The sequence below is a fragment of the Cyrtonyx montezumae genome, unplaced genomic scaffold (genome assembly GCF_038088225.1).
Source record: "Cyrtonyx montezumae isolate F1298 unplaced genomic scaffold, pur_monq_1.0 scaffold_34, whole genome shotgun sequence".
Lineage (NCBI taxonomy): Eukaryota > Metazoa > Chordata > Aves > Galliformes > Odontophoridae > Cyrtonyx > Cyrtonyx montezumae.
Window position 1 is genome coordinate 2,878,975 of NW_027072039.1, and position 19,832 is coordinate 2,898,806.

A 19,832-nucleotide genomic window follows, 5' to 3' on the forward strand; every position below is an offset into this window, starting at 1 on the left:
TTTGCATCTGCATGGACTTATAACTTGTCACTGAACCCTGGGCTTGTACAGGTTTAAAAGGGCCTCTGGAGCAGATCTTTCTACACCAGGTTGCTCAGGTTTTTCAGACAAGTATTTTGGAAGACCTGAGATAAAGTCCAGGGACTTTATAAAATCAAGCTCTGATGTTCTGTCATTTAAGTTCTTGGATTTTTAATTTAATTTTGTACAGTAAAGTTACACATTTCACAAAATTAAAAGAGGAATTTTCAGCCTGAGGCAACTGTAGTTATGAACACAGTGGCAGTTGCTCTCTAGAAGTTAAGAGTTTCATTCCACACCAGCTTTCCAGATGTCACATCCAAATTCACCAGATGGTAAAATCCAACATACGGTTCTGAATAATCCTCAGTGTACCTCCCAATAATGCATATAGAATTATGTGTGTCTGTTGGCTGTGCTTCTTCATGTGTCTCAGTTGGTAGAATACCTTTGTTTCCCCAAAGTCCCTTCTGTCCTGACAGGTCATGCTTAGAGAGAAATCTCCTGTCTGGACAGGTTATGTGTGCACCTTCATGCAAAGACACAGCAAGACCAATGTCCATTTCCAAAACTTTGTCCTGTATGGCAAAACATAAATGTCACATTCCCAGCCACATAACTACTCCTGATTTGTAAGTGTTGATGAAGAAAAATAATATATTTTCTTGCACTGTTGGTGCGTTTCTGTCCATGTATGAAATCTTTAGTGTCTGCTTGCTTTCTCAATTTCTGCCATAGTTGCAATGTTCTTCCTGCACTGTAGAAACCACAATTACAATGGCATTTTCAGCAAATGAGACCACTCCAGACATCTGCTGTAGTTTCTCCAAACTGCATGCTAACATTAGCATGCAGCACCTAAATGTGTTTTTTTGAATCTGTGCTGCTTAGATAAAGTGGTAATTAACAGAAAAGTGTCCCACTCCAGCAGCAGTTATTTACTTAACCTTCTTTTTAGAAGCAAAATGTCAGCAAAAAGGCACAGAAAACCACAGTCATTACTGCATTTATCTTCACGCCCTATACAACAAGCAGAAGACGACCTGTAACAGGTATTTTGCACAGCCCAGAAAAGTCACCACTGACAGAGTGATTTGAAGTTGTATCCCCTTTTGCTGTCCCCAGTACAGGAATCACTGTGAACATTTGGGTTTTGTTAGCAGTCAAGACATACACTTGTTTATATTTCACTCTGAGCCGTGATGTCTGTTGCAGCCCAGCTTTAAGCCAGAAGTCAGAAGAGCAAGCAGACCTTCCTGGCCTGAATGAGGTCCTGCACCAGCCCTGCCCAGCACCCTCCACATACAACGTGCCTGCAGACACAGCTGAGTACTGTAGAACTAGGAATACAGTTGATTTCTTTCAGTGGGGTTAAAGGACAGGCTCTCTGCAGTGGGGGCTAGGAGTGTTAGGTGAATGAGGAAAACAAATCACTTAATAAACAATACCTCTGATTAGATAGGGATGAACAAGCTGGACTTTGAAACAGTTAAGTAAGACTGCAGAGTACAGAAAACAGGAAACATCCAGCACGAGGCAGAGAGGTGAAGAGGAGGCAGACTCCACTCAGCTCATCTGTTCTGATTAGACTTTAACCCCATCACGCAGGCAGCACTCTCCTGGGGCACACAGAGGCAGGTGTTTTTCATGTGGATGCATATTAGATTCAGATTTCTTCTAAGTTTCAGCTATTTTTTTCCACCTCATTTCAACCCTCTCACAGGTCTGACCACGTATACAAGTTCTGATAAAATTCATACTATGTCATTTCCTGAAGTGCAGAGGGAAGTTTTAACTCAGTTTTCTTTTTGACCTTTCAATTGATGGCCACTTATGTAATCTCTGAAACTTAGTTATGCAGTTTTTCCTTTTCCTACATACTTTTCAGGTCTATTACAATTTGTCTTTTGTCTGTCTTCGCGTTCACTTATTTTCTTTTAAAGGCATGTTAATACCAGGCAAAAATCAATATCAGAATGCTACTGCTAGACAGACAGAAAAACACAAGCAGCAACCAACAGGATTCTAAACAATTCTTTTTCTTTTACCTCATGTCTTTAAGTCAGGCTTTCCACGCATTTTGAAGTACTTAATCCAGCAACAGACTTCACTCAAAACATCAATGCAGAACTGAGTCTCTGAAAGCAGGGCTACTCCAGGCATATTACAAGGGCAGCTATTAAATTGACTTCTGCTGTAAAAATCCAGTACTTGCAAACAATACATTTGGCACTGTCAAAAGCAAAATCATAAAATAAAACCAGATAATAGCCTAAGCCACCTATAAAGGATTCTGGTGGTCTTCAAAAACATTTAATATACAGAATACTTCTGTCAACTTGTATATGGTAACTTCAGGTTGAAGAATCAACACTGGCAAAACACCCAAGCCATTCAAATACAAAATTCAATTCTGAAATGCCACATTTGTGAGAGAGAAATATCACAGAATATCCCATATTATTGGAATATTCCAATAATAAAAAGTGCAATATTGGAAGGGACCTATAAGGATAACTGAATTCAACTCCTGACTCCACGCAGGACCACCCAGGTCTTCCAGCCTTCCTGAGATGTGATGCATGGTCTGAAGTCAGCTACCCACAGCCACAAATTCAACTTCTTCTGAAGGAGCTGTAGCCCTCAACCAAGGGTGTTCACACTGGTAGACAGACCTCTCGCTAGCCACAGCCCCACAGCTGCATTATGTTACTCTGAAAAAAAGCTTAAATTAAAAAACACACAAAAACAAAATTCCAAAATAAGTTAGCAGATTGAAAAGCTGAGAGAGATGACAATACTCAAACACTGTTCAAACACCAGCTGGGTGAAACAGGTTTATAGCTCAGCTAATGCAATGATTTTGCTGTAGAAAAGTTTGTGTGGGTAATGATATCTCAGGTTAGTTTCTATGTTTCATGTGAGTACACTGCATTCCCTGCACGGTGCAAGCTTATTCCTCCTGCCTCCTGTGGAGATATAATACCACTATAACTTAATCTTCAGGGCTGTAAGTATCCCTAAACTATGATTACAGGTCTCTTTTCCAGTAAGTCTATTTTTAATGTTACATCACTACTAATTTCTGTGGATCATGGTCTGCAGCACGATTCTGCATGTTAATAGCACTAAACCTTAGAGTGACATTATCTGGAGTGACTGCTCATTCTGCATGACATGGCTGTGATTCCTAAATTAAGTGAAGAACTCAGCCACAAGTCTCTGCACTTCTTTTGCTCAGAATCTCTGCTAGGACTTGTATTTTGGCCTAGAAGGAATGGAAATGACCCATAGGGAAAATGTGTATATGTAATTCTGAAAGAACTAAGAGTGGAAAGGGGCTGCATGGGATTATCTAAGTGGTTTTAAAATATCAGATTATTTTTATCAGGAATACTTCTCCAACCTTTCTTGAACAGTTACTCAGTACATATTATAGACAACTCGGGGAAAGAAACACTTTCACATACTTTCCTGTCTATCAGTATAAATCTTCTTGGTCCCAAGAGACTCTCAGATAATTTTTTTCAAGAAAAATACTTCCAATCCATAAAAGATGCCTCAATTTTTGTGCTTCAGAAATCTTAATATGTATTGGAATTCCCTTTCCTGCTAGGGTGGGAGAAAAGGCACATAAAGCAAACAGCATGAACCAGGGAAAGCTTTCTTGTCAGTCATGTGCCAGAGCATTCTTCTGAAAAAAAAAAAAAAAAAAAAAAAAAAAGGATGGACTGGGGAGGAGAAAATTAAAGATAACAGAGCAGGACAAGAACGAGGCCCTCACCTAGACTCTGTTAGACCATACTCTCAGTTTTCTCAGAGATTCCTCTGCTGACTGTTGTGGAATGCAGACTCTGGCAGTGTGTTCACTGTTTAAATGTCCCACAGACACGGACATTGGCATGCAGCTCTAGGACAGACTGGTTCAGGGAGAAAGAGCCCTAACGAAGACAGCACTGCTTGGTGGGAGTGGAAATCAGTCATCTCATCGTGTCCATGTAAAGGCTAAAGGTGTCCCCACATGAGCCAAACAAATGGAGAAACTACGTCACTGTTTGGGCAAACACTAGGGTTTTGGAGTAGAAACATACTAATGTCCAAGGTCACAGAGTATACTTTTGCTGAGGGTATGATGTTTCCCAAACAGCCCCACACTGTTCTTCTCTCCATGACTATGGACCAGCAATATGAAGAAAACAACAACATAATCAGGTCTATGTCTGGATTTGATGAACAGCCATGGTGTGACCTGATATAAAGTGGAATGCTGATACACCATATATGACACATTAGTGTCTTTCAAAGAAAAATCTTACTCAGCAACTGAAAAGTCAGCGTGCCACTGTAATGTGGGGAGAAGATATTTCAGTGGGCTTTTCATGGAGACTTGCACCTCTCCCAGTGGGCACATTACTTCTGATAACCACCATTCTCACACTTACAGCGTGAAAGAAAATCAGAACTTGTGGTTTCTCTAATCCTGGTACCATAACGTGGCATTTTCTCACTCCAAATACAAATTAGGAAGTGAAAGCATATTTCCGTGCTAAATTTTCAATTGAAGAAAATCAGTGTAACACCTAGTGAGCTTCAGGAATGACAGAAACTCATGCTAATGAAGAGTCTGCTCCAGCAGTTCTGCATTTTGGTTTCTAATCTTCCCCTCTGCACAGTGCAGCTTCCTGAGCACAGGATTTCTGAAGATGTTGAACATAACTTTGAAAGTTATGCCCCGTATCCCTGTAAAAACTTTTCATGGCTTCTCCCGTAGTTATTCACAGCACATTTTTTTGAAGGAAAAAGAATAATCTGAAAGAATTGGAAAAGTCTCAGTTTCACAGCATCATAAATTGCATTATATATATGGGGGAGGGAAAGTGGGCGGAAAAGCAGGGACAGCAAATAGGTCCAATGGTTGTGGGTGGTTGCTATCTAGCAGCCAATCAGCTGTTCTAGGCAAGAATATCTGCCCAACCAGCCTGGAGAGGAGGGAGAATAAAGGAGTGGGAGGAAAAAAAATAAAAAAAAACGGTCAAGAATTTTATAAAACTTAGTGACTGGGAGGACTGGGTCTCTTTGCCTGCAGCCACCTCACCGGAAACTTGGAGCTGGGAGGCACTGTCCAACAGCAAGTAAGTGCAGCCATTTGTTTCTACACTGCAGAGGTGGTACATGTATCAGCAGCTGTGACACAATGTGTTTATCTGAACAAGTCTTTTGAGGGGGGGGGGGGTGTCAGGGTTTGTTTTTATTTCTACTTCTCAGAACAAAGCTTGCAAGAAGTGAGCACTCAGCATTGCTGCTGTGATCTCCAACTGCTAACAGTGGCTTTCTAACTTAGTTTAACAGTTCAGCTCTCCTGGAGTAAGTGATTTCTTAGTACAGGGGCCTAGAGGAAGAACATACCTGCATGGCTTTCTACTGCTTCAATTCTTATGTGTTTATTTCTGCTTGTGCAGAACATGAATTTTTGTTTTGTAAGAAGAAAGAATGATTGGAATTATCTGTGTTCATTGTCAGCAGTGCTGAGAGGATTCTTTGGTAGGGGGATGTAAGGTACTGTGCAATGCAGGAAACTAGGAAAAAGAACAGAGAATTGGGAATAGTATTTTTATGACCCTACAAGAAGCTGTAACTTTTCTAGCTGCAAGCAGTCAGCTTCTGGAGACTGCCTGTCAACAAACTCTGATCCTCACCAAGTCTCTCAGCCATCCCATGTGCTCTGCAGCCAAAACTACTTAGCCTATCTGAAACCTTGACCACTGCTTCACATACCTCCCCTGCTGCTGTCACAAATCTTGAATTCTTACCTAAATCTGAAGCAGATTTTTACCTTCTCTGACTAGAGCCCAGCCCTGAGGGAGAACTTTCACCCGAAGGATCACGCTTACTTCCAAGATAGAAGTATTTGTTGCCACCTCACCCACCTTGAGTGCCCCAAGAGTTTTCTATATGGACTGCAGAAGCCAGGTCCCTGAGAATAACTTCCTTTTACTCTTGTTTGAGAGATTAAATGGGGGTACATTCACTCAGAGTTTTGAGTACAGCTCTGAAGCTTACATGGGAACCAGGGCAGGTCTCACATATTCCTATCCACATGAGATAGGCTGCTGAAGTAAGGTCCCTAGACAATACATGTGGATGAGAAAGAACCCTGTTCTCACCCTCATAAGAAAGGAAAAACCTACCTGGTGATTAACCTATATATGCCTCCAAAGACCTGTTGAGATAGTTAAATCTGCTTTTTCAGAGCTTTCACAAAAACTACTACATCAATGGTTAGCATACTGATTTTTCTAGGTGACATAAGTCTGAATTTTTTTTTTTGTCCTGTGCACTTGTCTCATTTCTCAGCACCCAGAAATGAAGTATTTTGTTATATTAAAATCTGCACTTCTACCACAATATGAAGGGAGCAACATCTTGTCCTTCCCTCACTGCTCCTTCGTTGTATATACAGGAGACACAGCTTCTGCTGTGGCTTCCATAACCAAGTACTCCTGCAGAGTCACAGGGTAGTTCAAACTGGAAGGAAAATGGGGAGGTCTGTATGTAGCCCATTGTCCTGCTCAGAACAGGCAGCTTCTGGCTTTGCTTAGGCAGGTCTTGACAGCTTCTATGGATAAAGACAGCCACTTGCTCCACTATTTGGCTGTCCCAGTAGTGAAGAAAACTTTCTCCATTCTGAATCTCTGTAGTTTCAGCTTATGCCTCTTGTCTCACTCTCCTGCCACACGCAGATGTGAAGAGCCTAGCTCTGTCTGCAGATCACTTCTCAAGGTACCAGAGACTGCTGAGAGGTGCCCCTGAAGCCACCTCTGCTCAAGGCAGAGTTAGCCCCAGCCACATGGACTTCTCACAGAGCAACTGCTCCAGCCACTGACATTCCTGGTGGCAGCTACTGAACTCCAGTTTGTTGACATCTTTTCTGTACTGCAGGTGCACAAAAGTGGATGCAGTACCCTGTCATGGTGTAACCAGTTCTGAGCAGAGAGAGGGATAATCTCTGTCCTCCCCTGGTAGTCCAGGCCACAACCCTGCTTGTGCAAGGTGCTGTTGTGCCTTGTTGCTGGCCCCTGCTCAGCTCCCCACCTGACAGGCACAGTCAGAGCCCAGTCTCACTGACCCCAGCAGAACCAGTGCCAGGAGTGGGCTGGCTATTTGTCCTGGCTGAACTCCACAGTGTTCCTGCTGCTCTCCTCCCTCTCCCTGGTCAGGCTGGACTGAGTGGCCACCCTGCAACAAAGCACGTCAGCCAGTCCTGTCAGATGAGTGTTTTCAGAGGTCTAGATAAGAATGTGCTCTGTCAGCAAGGCCTACCCACCCACTCAGACCTGCCAGTTTGACAAGTGGCCAAATAATCAGCGGCCAATGGATGTACCAACTATAAAGAGAATATAAAGTACATGACACATTATGGGGCTGATCCTCCAACATATACAGTGTGAAAGAGGAGTAAATCTAGTCAAGTTAACACTATGCCCAAAGGTGGCAGTCTAAATTTTTGAAGGCATTTCACTATCAATAGTATGTTTTTATCTGTACCTGCAGCTTTTGCTTCTTCAAATCTTGTCATGTGCACTCTTCTGAAACAGAATCTCTTATATGCACAGTGCAATGATATGCACATGTGCTTTGTATTGCAAACTGTCAAGAATGGTTGCTGAAGAACTGTGCTTAAAAGTGAGCAGCCAAAACCACACACACTGGATACAAAGTGTATTTTGAGTTTGACCCAGCACGTTTGGAAACAATTATATACAAACAGGCAATGAAGAAACAAAGAGAAAAAAAATACAGACACTAACCTGATCTTTACCATCCAGGTGAGATTTTCTGTAAGATTAGAAGATGCAAGTCACTTCAGGTAGCTGGAAATAAAAGAAATCAAAGACATATTAATGCTTGTAAGATGACCTGAAGTGGAATTTGTTTTCTCCTTCTGCTGTTTGGCTTGCCTCTGCCCTTTGTTTCCCCCTATTAACAGGATGCAATGTTTGTGCTGACATCCATAAACATATTTTCCCTTTAAGCCCTCTATTACGATGGCTGAGGAAAACTTGAGACTTCAGCAATGCAATATTTGCTTTCACAACTGTGCTTTCCTCTTTCTCCCCACCCCTGTCTCCTCCTGGTCAGGTGCTGGGGGCTGAACAAAGACCTTCCTTTGTTTAAGGAGCTGCTGAAACCTGACAAACACTCCAGGTAGCCAAGTGATAGTTGTTATGCATTCAGTACAATTTTATGCTTTTGTTTGTTCTTTTACATTTTAAAAACAATGATACGTGAGTAGCTAACACAAAGAGAATGCTTGCTGTCACATATGTGTACACACCAGTGTGAAACAACTTGAGCTTATGATACTAGTTGGCAGCCTAAAATGGGTGGATAAAAATGTTCTTGAGAAACTTCAGTGTGGGACAATTCTAGATACTGTTACTGAGAATAAAGTTCCTTCAAGTTTTCTAATAAAGCATAGAAGCTTCATTCATGGAAGAATAGCCCAGTATTAACCAGTGAAACCTCACACTTCCATATTTCAACAATTTGCATTGCTGGCTGTTCTTGGGTGATAAATGCCTCTTTGCTATCTTTATGGAAGCACAGAGAACAGGCAAGATATGAGACATATCTTATTGCATGATGTGTTACTAGAGTGATGGTTTTGCATCTCAACTAGCTGTATTAAAGATACCTGGATACACCTGCTCATCCTGTAGCACACTACAAGCTGTAAATCTGAATTCCTTTTACTGGTTTAGCAGTGCATTAATTCAGCCTTGGACAACCTGCAATTTGCAAGCCTTTTTCACAGAGGCTGCGAACAAATAGAGTTGTTCCTCACCAGTCTGCACAGCAATTCACTGTTTCTGATCAGGTGCTACCTAAATGTTGTTTTAAGTGATTTATCTCATGGATGTACCACGTGCTGTGGTCTGTTGGCCCTCTAGCTATAGAAGATGATGACAGAGAAGTCCCCCTCTCAGACTCACATACACACATATGTAGAGAATTATCCTGAACTATTCAGATGATAAGCTGTAATTTAATCCAGTTTAATGAGAGATCTACTAGGACCAAATGTGTTGTCAGGAGAAGACAGAACTAGACCTGGTTATCTGCATCTGGTAAGCCTCTGTCAAAGGTGAGAAGACAAAAAGGGGAGGTGAATCCCTCTAACCTCCCACTTCTCATGCAGAGTAAGCAATGCTTTACAGTCCTTAGCCACGGGGAAGGAGAGAATTACAGAACAAGGCATGAAAGAAGTGATAAGGCAACCAGACAAAGTAGAAAATACTGTGAAGGCAGGGCAGAGAATGGGAGGAGGAGAATGGCTAAGAAGATGGGAAAACAAGCTATGTGACAATTGGCAGTTTTCTGATTAGAACCAACAGGCTGTAAATCTGCAATTTGCCTGCATATAAATCTGGCACACTTCTTTTGTTTTTTTGTTTGTTTGTTTTTTGACACACTAACTTTCTTTTAGTCTCCAAGCAAATCTGTGTAATATACACTCATTCACACCTTCTGATTCAGAAGGATATGTAAAGATGTGGCTCCTACTCTTTCCAGTTCTAATTTTGCCAGACATACAAGAAAAACTCACACTGGATTTCTGGGCATATGACAACCACATGGGCTGGATAAACACTAGGAAGACTTCAATAGGCACACTCCAGGCTAATGACCCAAGTGGACTGTTTGCTCACAAAGCCTCTCCTCATCTTCAAACTACATTTTTTTCCCTGCAGATAAGTCACCATGACCCACCAGTTCCCAGCACTGTCTCCAGAGCAGAAGAAGGCTCTTTCAGACATTGCTCAGCGGATAGTGGCTTCTGGAAAAGGGATCTTAGCTGCAGATGAATCAGTTGGTGAGTTCTGAATAGCAATCAATTTGCAATACCCGGTATTTTTCTCTTAATTTTGTTTCATCTTTGAATTCAGTAGAGTAATTTAAAAAAGACAGTTAAAAACAGTTAAGTGAGCAGGAACAACTCAGACAAATCAGAACTGAAACTAAAATGATAACAAACCGTGTATTGAGAAGGGAAGGTCTACACTATAGCCAAAGTTCATTCTATTTACTGCTTACAGTGACCAGGAGGGGTAGCAAAGCCTGATATATTTCTGTCTGGCCTTTTGCAACTTGTTAGGTACTATGGGAAATAGGCTGCAGAGGATCAATGTGGAGAACACAGAGGAGAATCGTCGTGCTTTTCGAGAAATCCTCTTCTCTTCTGATGCTTCCATCAACAAGAGCATTGGAGGAGTGATCCTTTTCCATGAGACTCTCTATCAGAAAGACAGCAGTGGAAAGCCATTTCCAGCTATCATCAAAGAAAAAGGCATTGTGGTGGGAATAAAGGTGAGCTATTATTATCCTTCCGTGCCAACAGAACTCTTGAGCCATTCCCCACAGCCAAATGCACACTTCCCTTTCTATCCAATCCACTTCTTCCCCTTTGCTGCAGCCCTTTCCTTCCTTATGTGTTCCTCTGGTGTGTTCAGCCCCATATTTCTCTTACAGCCAATGTGCAAAAGTAGACCCGCCCTGGGTCACATGGTTTGGACTCACTTCTGTCACTCTGTAACCCTTTCTATTTTTGCTGTCTCCAGCTGGATGCAGGCACTGCTCCTCTGGCAGGAACAAACGGAGAAACCACCATACAAGGTAAGGTGAGATCTAAGAAGCCTTAGCTGTGAGTGGTACAGTACAAGCCACAGTGTGAATCAAGAGGAGGTGCAACCATGGTTGGTGCCAAGGCACATTTCAGAGCTGCATCCTATCCTCTCAGTGAAGCACTGTTCTTTCATCTGCAGGACTTGATAAACTGTCTGAGCGCTGTGCCCAGTACAAGAAAGATGGTGCTGACTTTGGCAAGTGGCGTGCAGTGTTGAAGATCAGCAGCACAACACCCTCTCAACTTGCCATCCAAGAGAATGCCAACACCTTGGCACGTTATGCCAGCATCTGCCAGCAGGTATCTCTACCCTCCAACAAAATTTCTTAAGGTGCTGTTGCCCCTTCCTCACTGCGATAACGGAACAAATACCACCAAACACAGTAAAGACAGCAAGCAGAGTTTTTTCCTTCCACACTGACAAAGACTTCCTTGTTTTTCCTTCCTTAGAATGGCTTAGTGCCTATTGTGGAGCCAGAAGTCTTGCCTGATGGTGACCATGATCTCCAGCGCTGCCAGTATGTCACAGAAAAGGTAAAGGATCCCTTATTCTCTCCTCACCCTCACAAATCACTGGTAAATCTTATGCCAGATCATAACAAAAGTATTACAAAAGTTTTCCAGGTCTCTCTAGGGTGGCAGCTTCTGTAATAAATTTTAAGAGAAAGTGAAATGTTTGATCTTCTCACACTCACAAGGAATAACTTTCTTTCCACAGCAGGTTGAAGTAAAGATTTGAGCACAGGCCTGTATTCAATTTTCATTTTCAATCCTTAGGTTCTGGCTGCTGTCTACAAGGCCTTGAATGACCATCATGTCTATCTGGAAGGAACACTGCTGAAACCCAACATGGTGACAGCTGGGCATTCCTGCCCCAAGAAGTACACCCCTCAGGATGTGGCTGCAGCAACTGTTACTACTCTCCTCCGCACTGTTCCTGCTGCTGTTCCTGGTGATTCTTGATTCATTCCTAATATAACCTTTCAGTTTTACTAAACTTGCTCCTACATCTGATGTGCTGATTTCTCTGACACAGTCAGTAACTCTGCCAGCTGGAACATCTGATTTGTAAGACTTGAGGCCTCTGTCTTGCAGGAATCTGCTTCCTGTCTGGAGGTCAAAGTGAAGAGGAGGCTTCTCTCAACCTGAATGCCATGAACCAGTCCCCTCTGCCTAAGCCTTGGAAACTGACTTTCTCATATGGAAGAGCCCTGCAAGCCTCTGCCCTGGCAGCATGGCTTGGCAAATCAGAGAATAAGAAGGCTGCACAGGAAGCTTTCTGCAAGCGGGCGCAGGTATGAGGCCTTCCCCTTGATGCAGAGATGCTGCTCACTGGAGAGGAAGATATGCTGTCATCTTCCATAGGTTCCTCTTATCCCTGTCCTTCCTGGTGCTCTATTTATACAAAAGTTGTTATTCTGGTCTGTGTGACAGAAGCCTAATGCAAGAAACAGCACAGGTTTCTTGCCACCAGAGGCAATTGGGTAGTTTTGTTTCACAAAGTGGATTTGTACCTACTGCATGTCTGTCTGAAAAAAACTGACAGACCAGAGAGACAAACCTGGGGACTGCCTTGGCAGCATTACAAAATTAAGCTAGCTCTTAAATACCATTGACAAATACCAAAGATGACTTCATTTCCCTTATTTATGTCCTTTGTTCATTCATACTGTCTTTCTAGAGCTGTCTTTCTTACTCAGAGCTAACAGATTCCCCTCCTTTTCTTTTTCAGATTAATAGTTTAGCTTGCAGAGGACAATATGTCACATCTGGGAAGACTGATGCAGCTGCCATGCAGTCACTTTTCACTGCCAGCTATACCTATTGAAAGCACAGGAATCTGCACTTGTCCTGTCCTTCTCCACAAGGTGGAAGATACTCTGAAATGAAACAAAAACAAAGAAACCTAATTTCCCTTTCCCTGAAGAAAACTGGAAATGGATTAGTTTACTCTCCTACCTTGGCTTCCACAATTTACAATGGGGATATTCTTTTTTCGCTTACATTTTCCAAATAAATAATTCTTTCCACACAAGAAACAACTAACACTGAATCACGAATCTGCTCTCCTTCTAGTTTAAACTTAATTCCCAGAGTAGTAGTAGTTCCCTAGCAACTGAGATAGATACCCCCATTACCTCATTTTGCAGTCAAATCCTGAATTATAAAACCTGTCTGTATCTTTAATCTTGTGAATAAAACAACTATTAAAATCAACACACCTCACAAATCCTTATTCTTTACAAACTTTTCACCCTTTTTCATTTCTTTGGTTCTCAGCAGCACACACAGAAATTAAGACAAAGCATTACTCTTGTTGAGCTTGGGAAACCCTGAGAAGGTCTAAGTGAAATAATCCAGTAGTGATGAAAGTGGAGATGTTAGTCCTTCTAACTGAAGACAAACACTAAGAAAAGCTCAGAGATGTAACACAATAAGCTCTGCACTGGACTCTGGACACAAGTAAATAACATAAGATATGCAAAGGCTATTTTCCTTGGTGCTATTATTATTGCATTTTCAGAGCAATTAGCCACAAGAATGCAGGGAGGGATTTTGACCTACCCAGCTGACGTAACTTGAATAATTACGTTGATGGTGAAGGCCCACAGTTTGACCTGCAGTATGCTGTCGTGTACTTGATAATGCTGTTAAGCTTCCTTAAAGTACAATGCACAGTTGTTATGAAAAAAAAAAGCACAATATTGTGAAAAACTGCAGCCCTGCTATTTGATATACACGGTAGAAACAGCAGAACTACAGTAACCAGAAGAACGTTCACGCAGCAACACACGACACCCATGCCGTGGGGCAGCCCACCCACCCGCAAAGACCACACAAGCCTGGAGATGCTTGTTCTCTCCTAGAAACCCATTCCTTCAGCTGGAAGCGTGGGGCAGAATCACTTTCCTGTAACTCTGCGGTGCTCATCACGTTAACAACCGCTCGCTTCTGAGGCAGCGCCTCACGCAAACCCCGACACCGGGGAGCACAGAACCGAAGGGACCCCAGCAGATCCCCCAGCGGGGGTTGCTAAAGCAGGTTCCCTCCAGCAGGCCGCGCAGGAAAGCATCCAAGCGTGTTCTGAACATCTCGATAAAGAGACTGCGCACCTCCCGCGGGCAGCGAACCCACGCGCGCATTTATCCCGCGCTGCCATACACACGGAGGGATGTCGGCGTCACTTCCGTTCGCGGGATAAACGCCACTTCCGGCGGCGAGCGGGGCGGGAGCGACCTTCTCAAGATGGCGGCCGCCGTGGGGCTGCGTGTCGTGGGACGTGGGTTGGGGCTGCGTGTCGTGGGACGTGGGTTGGGGCTGCGGCCGCTGCTGGGTCACACGCCGCGCCGGACGCTGTGGGGCGGCCTCAGGTGAGGGTGTGGGGGATGCGCCCGGGGCGGGAGGCGCGTGGCTGTGCTCGGAGGCATTTTTAAGTGTGTGGGCGCTGCTGTAGTGACTGAAAACGCTGTAGTGACTGAAAACGCTTTTCTCTAATGTCAGCAAGAAGGAGGAGAAAGAGGTAGAAGAAGTCGGTGTAATTCCTCAAGAGAAAAATGAACCCAGCTTGATCTGTCCGCCACCGCGCAGCAGGAAGTATGTTCCTCCAGAGGACATACAGAGCATCCTCGAGGCTCGTGTCAAGGAGATTTGGGGTCCGTCGCTTGCTGGCAGCTGGCAGCAGGCGTCCCTGAAGGACAACAAGCTGAAGTATCGGCTCCTGGCCCAGCTGGCAGCAGAACTTGGTCACGCTGTACCCAACTCGCAGCTCCACCTGATGTGCAGTGCTCAGGATGTCCTGACTTTCTACAGCACTCCTGTGAAGGGTGTATCAAAGTTAGATGAGCTGTGTGCTGCAGAGCTGCCCCCAAACCTGAAGATTTCAAGGGAGTACTGAGCCCTGCCAGTAAGCATCACTGTACTGCACTTTGGTTCAGCTCTTATGGCCAGATTGTGGAGCTGAAGCAGAACCTGCTCATTGTGATATCAACCAAACATGAATATCCCCAATAAACGTGCATCCATTTGTCTTCACATTTGTTTCTGCGCACTGTATGCTGAAGAAAGTAAAAGTTCTGCTTATGAAATGCTGTCATGCTGTCTTGACACCTAGAGTCTGGTGGGGATGAGTGAAGCAGTGCTGCTCATAAACTTCTTGTCTTTGGTTCCAAACTGTGTAATGGGATTACATGAGTGTGTTGCTGTGTTTTGTGATGCTGTTCAGCATAGACCAACAGAATGCTGGGGAAGGCATGGGGAGATATGTCAGCATCTTTGCTGTCTCCTCCCCTGCCTTTATGAGAATCAAAATTGTGTCAGAAATGCTTTTAAAACCCATCTAAGACACCATCTTAAAACAGAACTCCACTTGTTCTACTAAAAGTTGCTACATGAACATAGTGAATGCCAGATAGAGCTCTGAGACCTATTAGTTCAGTAACAGGGAACTCTCAGCAGCCCTGTGAAGGTGGCTGCCTTCGAGGTAGCTTCCAGCATTCTTCTGTGACCTCATTTTTATATGTCTTAAGTTCTGCTGGCCCTTGTAGTAGCTATTACTCAGTGTTTCTGTTTGCTTATTCTTGGTGTGTGTGATTGGAACCAGATGAATTCAGGATGATAAAATAAATGTGCAGTAGTTTGAGAAATGCCAGAGACTGTGTTCAATACAAAGCAGGTTATTTACAGTAAGAGTAGATGCTGCTTGTGTGCAGGGAGTAATCAATAAATACTCTGAGTAATGGCACTCATTCATTCAAACCCTTGTTTCCCTGTTTTCTTTTAGCCTCCAAATACTTGAAATGCACTAAGAAACAGCACTGTCTCATAGAGTTGGGTTTCTTTGTTCAGCAAACTTCTAAGCTCCGAGTTTCTTAAAGTTTCTTGTGGTTCTGAGGAAATTTGGGAAATGAATTCTTCTATCGTTTTGAGTCTAGTGGAACTGAAGTGAGGTGTAGATGTATTGAATATTTGATGTCAGGGTGACAAGGAGGGTACTGGGAGTTGTTTCACTTGTCACAGCAGAATGCTTTTTCAACAAGTCCTTTCACTGTAGCTCATGGAAAACACAAAATGATAAGCTATCTGGAAGCACAGGCTGTCTGGGAGCAAGGCACTGGAAAAGCAAGTGGAAAAAAAATCCATCAAAGAGCTTGTTCCTGACAGACTGGATGCAGAAGTCTTGGTGAATGACAGCTGGGCTGCATGTGTGTGCAGCTGTGGGAGGCTCCCCTGTACTACCACACCTGTGGGCATAGAGCAGAACTTCCTAGCTGCAGTCTGAGCTTGTGCTCAAGCCTAGCTTATCAAGTTCTCTTCCTGCTGTCTATCCCGTTCTGCAGGGTTACTGAATTGTACAGATTTTCAGGTTTAGATGTGGGCTTAATATGTAAGCCCACACTCAACAACTCATGGGAGCTGATTCAGTTGATGTGTAAAGTTTTTTTTTTTTCCAAAATAGTGGAATATTTTGTCCAAATGCAGAATATTTTCACAAGCACAGACAGCATGGAAAAACCTTCATATCAGGGGAATTACATCTGAGGGATTCCTTCCCTAGAGAGGAGCAAATATGATTTTCCTTACGTTGCTACTGAAGTACAATTGTTGCAAGCTCCTCAGGTCTCAGCTCTTGCCCTGTAGTATTAAAGACTGCATTTTCAGCTCCTGTACAATGGATCTGATCTGACTGTAATGATTGCAGTCCATCACACACAGCATGTTTCCTTGATTTTCAAAGCTTTTGTGATTCTTTGCTTTGAATCAAAATGTGTCCTGAGCCTTAGGGTTTTGTAAGCCTGGAAAAAATGATGGTGCTGTGCTTACCAAGAGGCTCAAGGCTGCAAACCAAGCACATGGTCAGATCCATCCATGGAGCTTAAGACAGTGACTGACACCTGAGGCATTTCAGTAACAGCAGTTTTGTAGAACATGCTCGTTCAAATTTTGGGGAGGATGAATATTATATTAATTCTTTTCTCTGTGAAATGTGACCATTTTCCCTTCATGCAGGTACACAAAGCAGGTGCAGATGGTTTTCCTGACTCTGAGTTGCATTCCAGACCTTCTGTGCAGCCAAGAAGCATAATTCACACACTAGGAGCCAGGAGGAACAAGAAGAGTCCTGAGTACAGCTCAGGTACTGACAGAGGATTGAGAGAGGCCTCAGTCATCCAGCAGGGTCACTGTGTCCCAGCAGGCAGCTCAGGGACTGCTGCCAGTTGCATTACATAGGCCAGGTTCATACCTGAATTGTGTTAAACTTTGTGTAGTCCAAGAACTGTACATCCACCTTTAAGGTGGTGCAACTGATGAAAAGCACAGCAAGAAAAAAATAACAAAAAAAGACCCATCTGCAAAAAGCAGGATAGAGAATATAACTGAGCTTATTTTACTATTCATTTCCTCTGCTAGCCCCTTGGAGCACAAAAAGGTGCTGCTGATGGGCATAGCAAATGGAGTATTCTTTGCTGATGAGCTTCCCTAATGCCACGGTCTTCCTAAGGCAGCAGAACAGGCCACGTTTATTCAGCAGGTTTCCCCCGTTCCAGGAGAATTTGAATCAAAGTTATAGTGAGGGCCCTAGAACACTGCTGGAGATTCCTCATGGTTCTGTATGGTCCTTACATTCCTAAAAGTGACCCGGACACCAGACATCAGAAGAGTCACAAGAAAATACCTAAATGGAGAAATTACTGCATGACAAGACACAGACATCCCATGTTTTCTTTGTGCAGTATCATACAGAAGACACAGAGACCACACTACATTTTTTTTTTCATCTGTTTTGGAAAAAAATATACAAAAAAAGCCAAGAAGAACCAAAATGGAAACGTGAGGTAAACATTCCAGTAAAAGTACAGACAGAGGCTCCATTCTTTAAAGGAGACACACAGCAGTTATCACCATGCTAGAAGAATGAGATGCAGGAAAAGCCTAGAAACAGTGAGAAGTCGTGTAATGAAGCCTGAGCCCCAACTCTAACCATGGTATATGCTCTCTTTTTGTTCTCCCCCCTTCCTCCCCACCCCCCGTTATCTTCATATAACTTAAAGAGTGTAGCTGAATTTTGAAACAGCAGTATGGATATAAATTCTGCATGGCGGTATTTACAAAAATGCAGACTGCTACTACAGACTGTGTCAGTTCAGTTATATTTTAATTTATTTATGTTTTTAATTTCTTTTTAAACTCACCAAAGCCCTTCAGTGAAAACGACACCATCAGGGCACAACTGGCTCCGTGGCGAGGCCAATCTGAATGCTCAGTAATGCCACATCAGAAGATGTGGCATCACTTTTCCCTTGCCACCAGTGTTGCTCGTTACCTCATAAATCTGTGATGAAGTTATGACACACTTACAGCACAGCCTCTGCTCCACAGTGATGGCTGTATATCCCCATAGTCAATTCCTGAAGCCAGATTGCACTGGGAGCTTTGGCTGGGCCTCGGGGAGGAACAGAGATCTAGGGACATGATATAATCAGCTCACATGCTATCAGCTACTACTATAAATTTTCATGTCCAGTCTGTTTATATTGCAGACTGGGTATGCCATTTCAGTTATTCTTCAATAACTAGCACAATCACTCACACCAGAACAACCAGGCTCTGATTCAGTCAAATGCTTAAGGGATACATCAGGTCTGCCAAGCAGTCTGGAAGCTGCGTGGCTAGCTGAAGTCCATGATGATAAGGCTTGCTTAAGTAGCTCACTGAATTGAGGCTGGATGTTTTACTACTTGTTGGTTTGGGTTAGATTTCTGATCACCATTATTTTCATCTGAATTAAATAGATGTAATTATTTCAGAGCTCACTAAGATCAGAATCTGACCCACTGGTTGAAGCACTTTGTTATGGTAAGAAAAGGTAAAAGTGATTTTTTTTCCTCAAGATATATTAATTCAAAAATTAAAAAAAAAATCTGTGTACAAATATCACATAACAACACCAACAATTCCATAGATGTAGTTCCTCAGTGCACACTTTAACAAGAAAAGTTTTTTTTTTTCCTTTTTTTTTTCTTTTTTTTTTTTTTTTCCTTTTTCTATTTTGATTTTAAATTCTGGCATAATAATATTAAAGCTGACAAAAAATCAGGGCAAGCTACATCACTTCCTCATACAAAAAATGTACAAAACATTAGCCTCTAACTAGACATAACATAATACTGATCATCACAGTCTGACACTTAGTAACTGTGTGTCTTGAAGTATTGTACTGGAGGGTAATAAAAAATAGCTTCTGCTGCCAGTCTTCCATCTCAGGTCACTTCAGTCATAGAGGCAGAGTGATTCTGCAAAGAGTAAAATGCAGTCATGTGAGCATTGGTACATATGTTTGTCACTTACATGTATTGCGTGGAATGAATGAGAAAGCCCTTCACTAAATGCACATGTGACATCTGTCACCCAACAATGCAGATGTGACATCTGTCACCCAACTAACTCAGTGCTGTTGAGGAAGAAATGGCTGTGGATGTGACTGCTGTCTGTTCTGAGCTCATGATAAGACAGCCTGAACTGCACCCTGCTCCTGGGCTGTGAACACTCACAAGTCAGCCTGCAAAAGAAGGTGCCACTTTTTCATTGGCAGTTTTCAAACTGGACTGGATTCTGTCCAGAGTCAGTGCAGGTTCAAAGTACTCCTCACAGTCATGTAGTTAATGCCATCTATGTAGTTAATGCCATCTCATGTGACCATCCTCAGTCACAAAGAGCCTGTAACAGCATGATGCAGCTTCTCACGTTTGGCTTCATGTGATGTGTGTGTGTAGGTCCTACAGCTTGATGCTAGGCAACTTACAGAGCTTAAAACCACATGTGGAGGGTAAATATGGCAAAACACAGGCAGGCACAAAAGTTCTCTTTGTGTAAAAACAGTGCTGATTCTTGGAAGCCAGTGTCCAGGACTTCAGTAGCAGCACTGGGTTGTCCTCAGACCACACTGCATCTGCAGGGTCTGTGCACGCAAGGCAAAACGTGAGTGGGGACAGATGCAGAAATCAGCAGAGAGGACATCCCCTATGTCTGAAGGAACACTAATAAGCAGCCACTTCCAGGGATTAATTACAATTGCTTCTTAATAGCTTCAAAGCAGTATCATGTTTTTCATTTTTTCACTCCTGTCTGG

General features: G+C 43.0%; 3 protein-coding genes across 4 annotated transcripts in view; 2 read left to right on the forward strand and 1 right to left on the reverse strand.

The window, feature by feature from the left end:
- Positions 1-5,019: 5,019 nt before the first annotated feature.
- On the forward strand, positions 5,020-12,922 carry ALDOB (aldolase, fructose-bisphosphate B). The gene is made up of 9 exons (XM_065745180.1): positions 5,020-5,153; positions 9,774-9,895; positions 10,178-10,389; positions 10,641-10,695; positions 10,845-11,005; positions 11,156-11,239; positions 11,483-11,657; positions 11,801-12,000; positions 12,438-12,922. Exons 2-9 carry the CDS (start codon positions 9,784-9,786, stop codon positions 12,531-12,533), a joined length of 1,095 nt encoding a protein of 364 aa, XP_065601252.1. The 5' UTR covers positions 5,020-5,153; positions 9,774-9,783; the 3' UTR covers positions 12,534-12,922.
- Positions 12,923-13,919: 997 nt separating this feature from the next.
- On the forward strand, positions 13,920-14,617 carry MRPL50 (mitochondrial ribosomal protein L50). Its single transcript, XM_065745237.1, has 2 exons — positions 13,920-14,076; positions 14,207-14,617. Exons 1-2 carry the CDS (start codon positions 13,952-13,954, stop codon positions 14,598-14,600), a joined length of 519 nt encoding a protein of 172 aa, XP_065601309.1. The 5' UTR covers positions 13,920-13,951; the 3' UTR covers positions 14,601-14,617.
- Positions 14,618-17,474: 2,857 nt separating this feature from the next.
- Positions 17,475-19,832, reverse strand: part of PLPPR1 (phospholipid phosphatase related 1) — a 113,736-nt gene continuing 111,378 nt past the window's right edge. For both annotated transcript variants that reach the window (XM_065745221.1, XM_065745222.1), the window contains exon 8: positions 17,475-18,996. In XM_065745221.1, the coding sequence (XP_065601293.1) occupies positions 18,964-18,996 (33 nt within the window). In that variant the 3' untranslated portion in view covers positions 17,475-18,963. The remainder of the gene's footprint in view (positions 18,997-19,832) is intronic.

What these genes read in the sequence shown, in the direction of transcription:
- ALDOB (XM_065745180.1), top strand. Translation starts at nt 9,784, where the DNA reads ATGACCCACCAGTTCCCAGCACTGTCTCCAGAGCAGAAGAAGGCTCTT. An exon ending in GCATTGTGGTGGGAATAAAG is followed by an intron (nt 10,390 to 10,640) that starts GTGAGCTATTAT and finishes TGCTGTCTCCAG; the next exon opens with CTGGATGCAGGCACTGCTCC. An exon ending in GCCAGTATGTCACAGAAAAG is followed by an intron (nt 11,240 to 11,482) that starts GTAAAGGATCCC and finishes TTCAATCCTTAG; the next exon opens with GTTCTGGCTGCTGTCTACAA.
- MRPL50 (XM_065745237.1), top strand. Translation starts at nt 13,952, where the DNA reads ATGGCGGCCGCCGTGGGGCTGCGTGTCGTGGGACGTGGGTTGGGGCTG. An exon ending in ACGCTGTGGGGCGGCCTCAG is followed by an intron (nt 14,077 to 14,206) that starts GTGAGGGTGTGG and finishes CTCTAATGTCAG; the next exon opens with CAAGAAGGAGGAGAAAGAGG.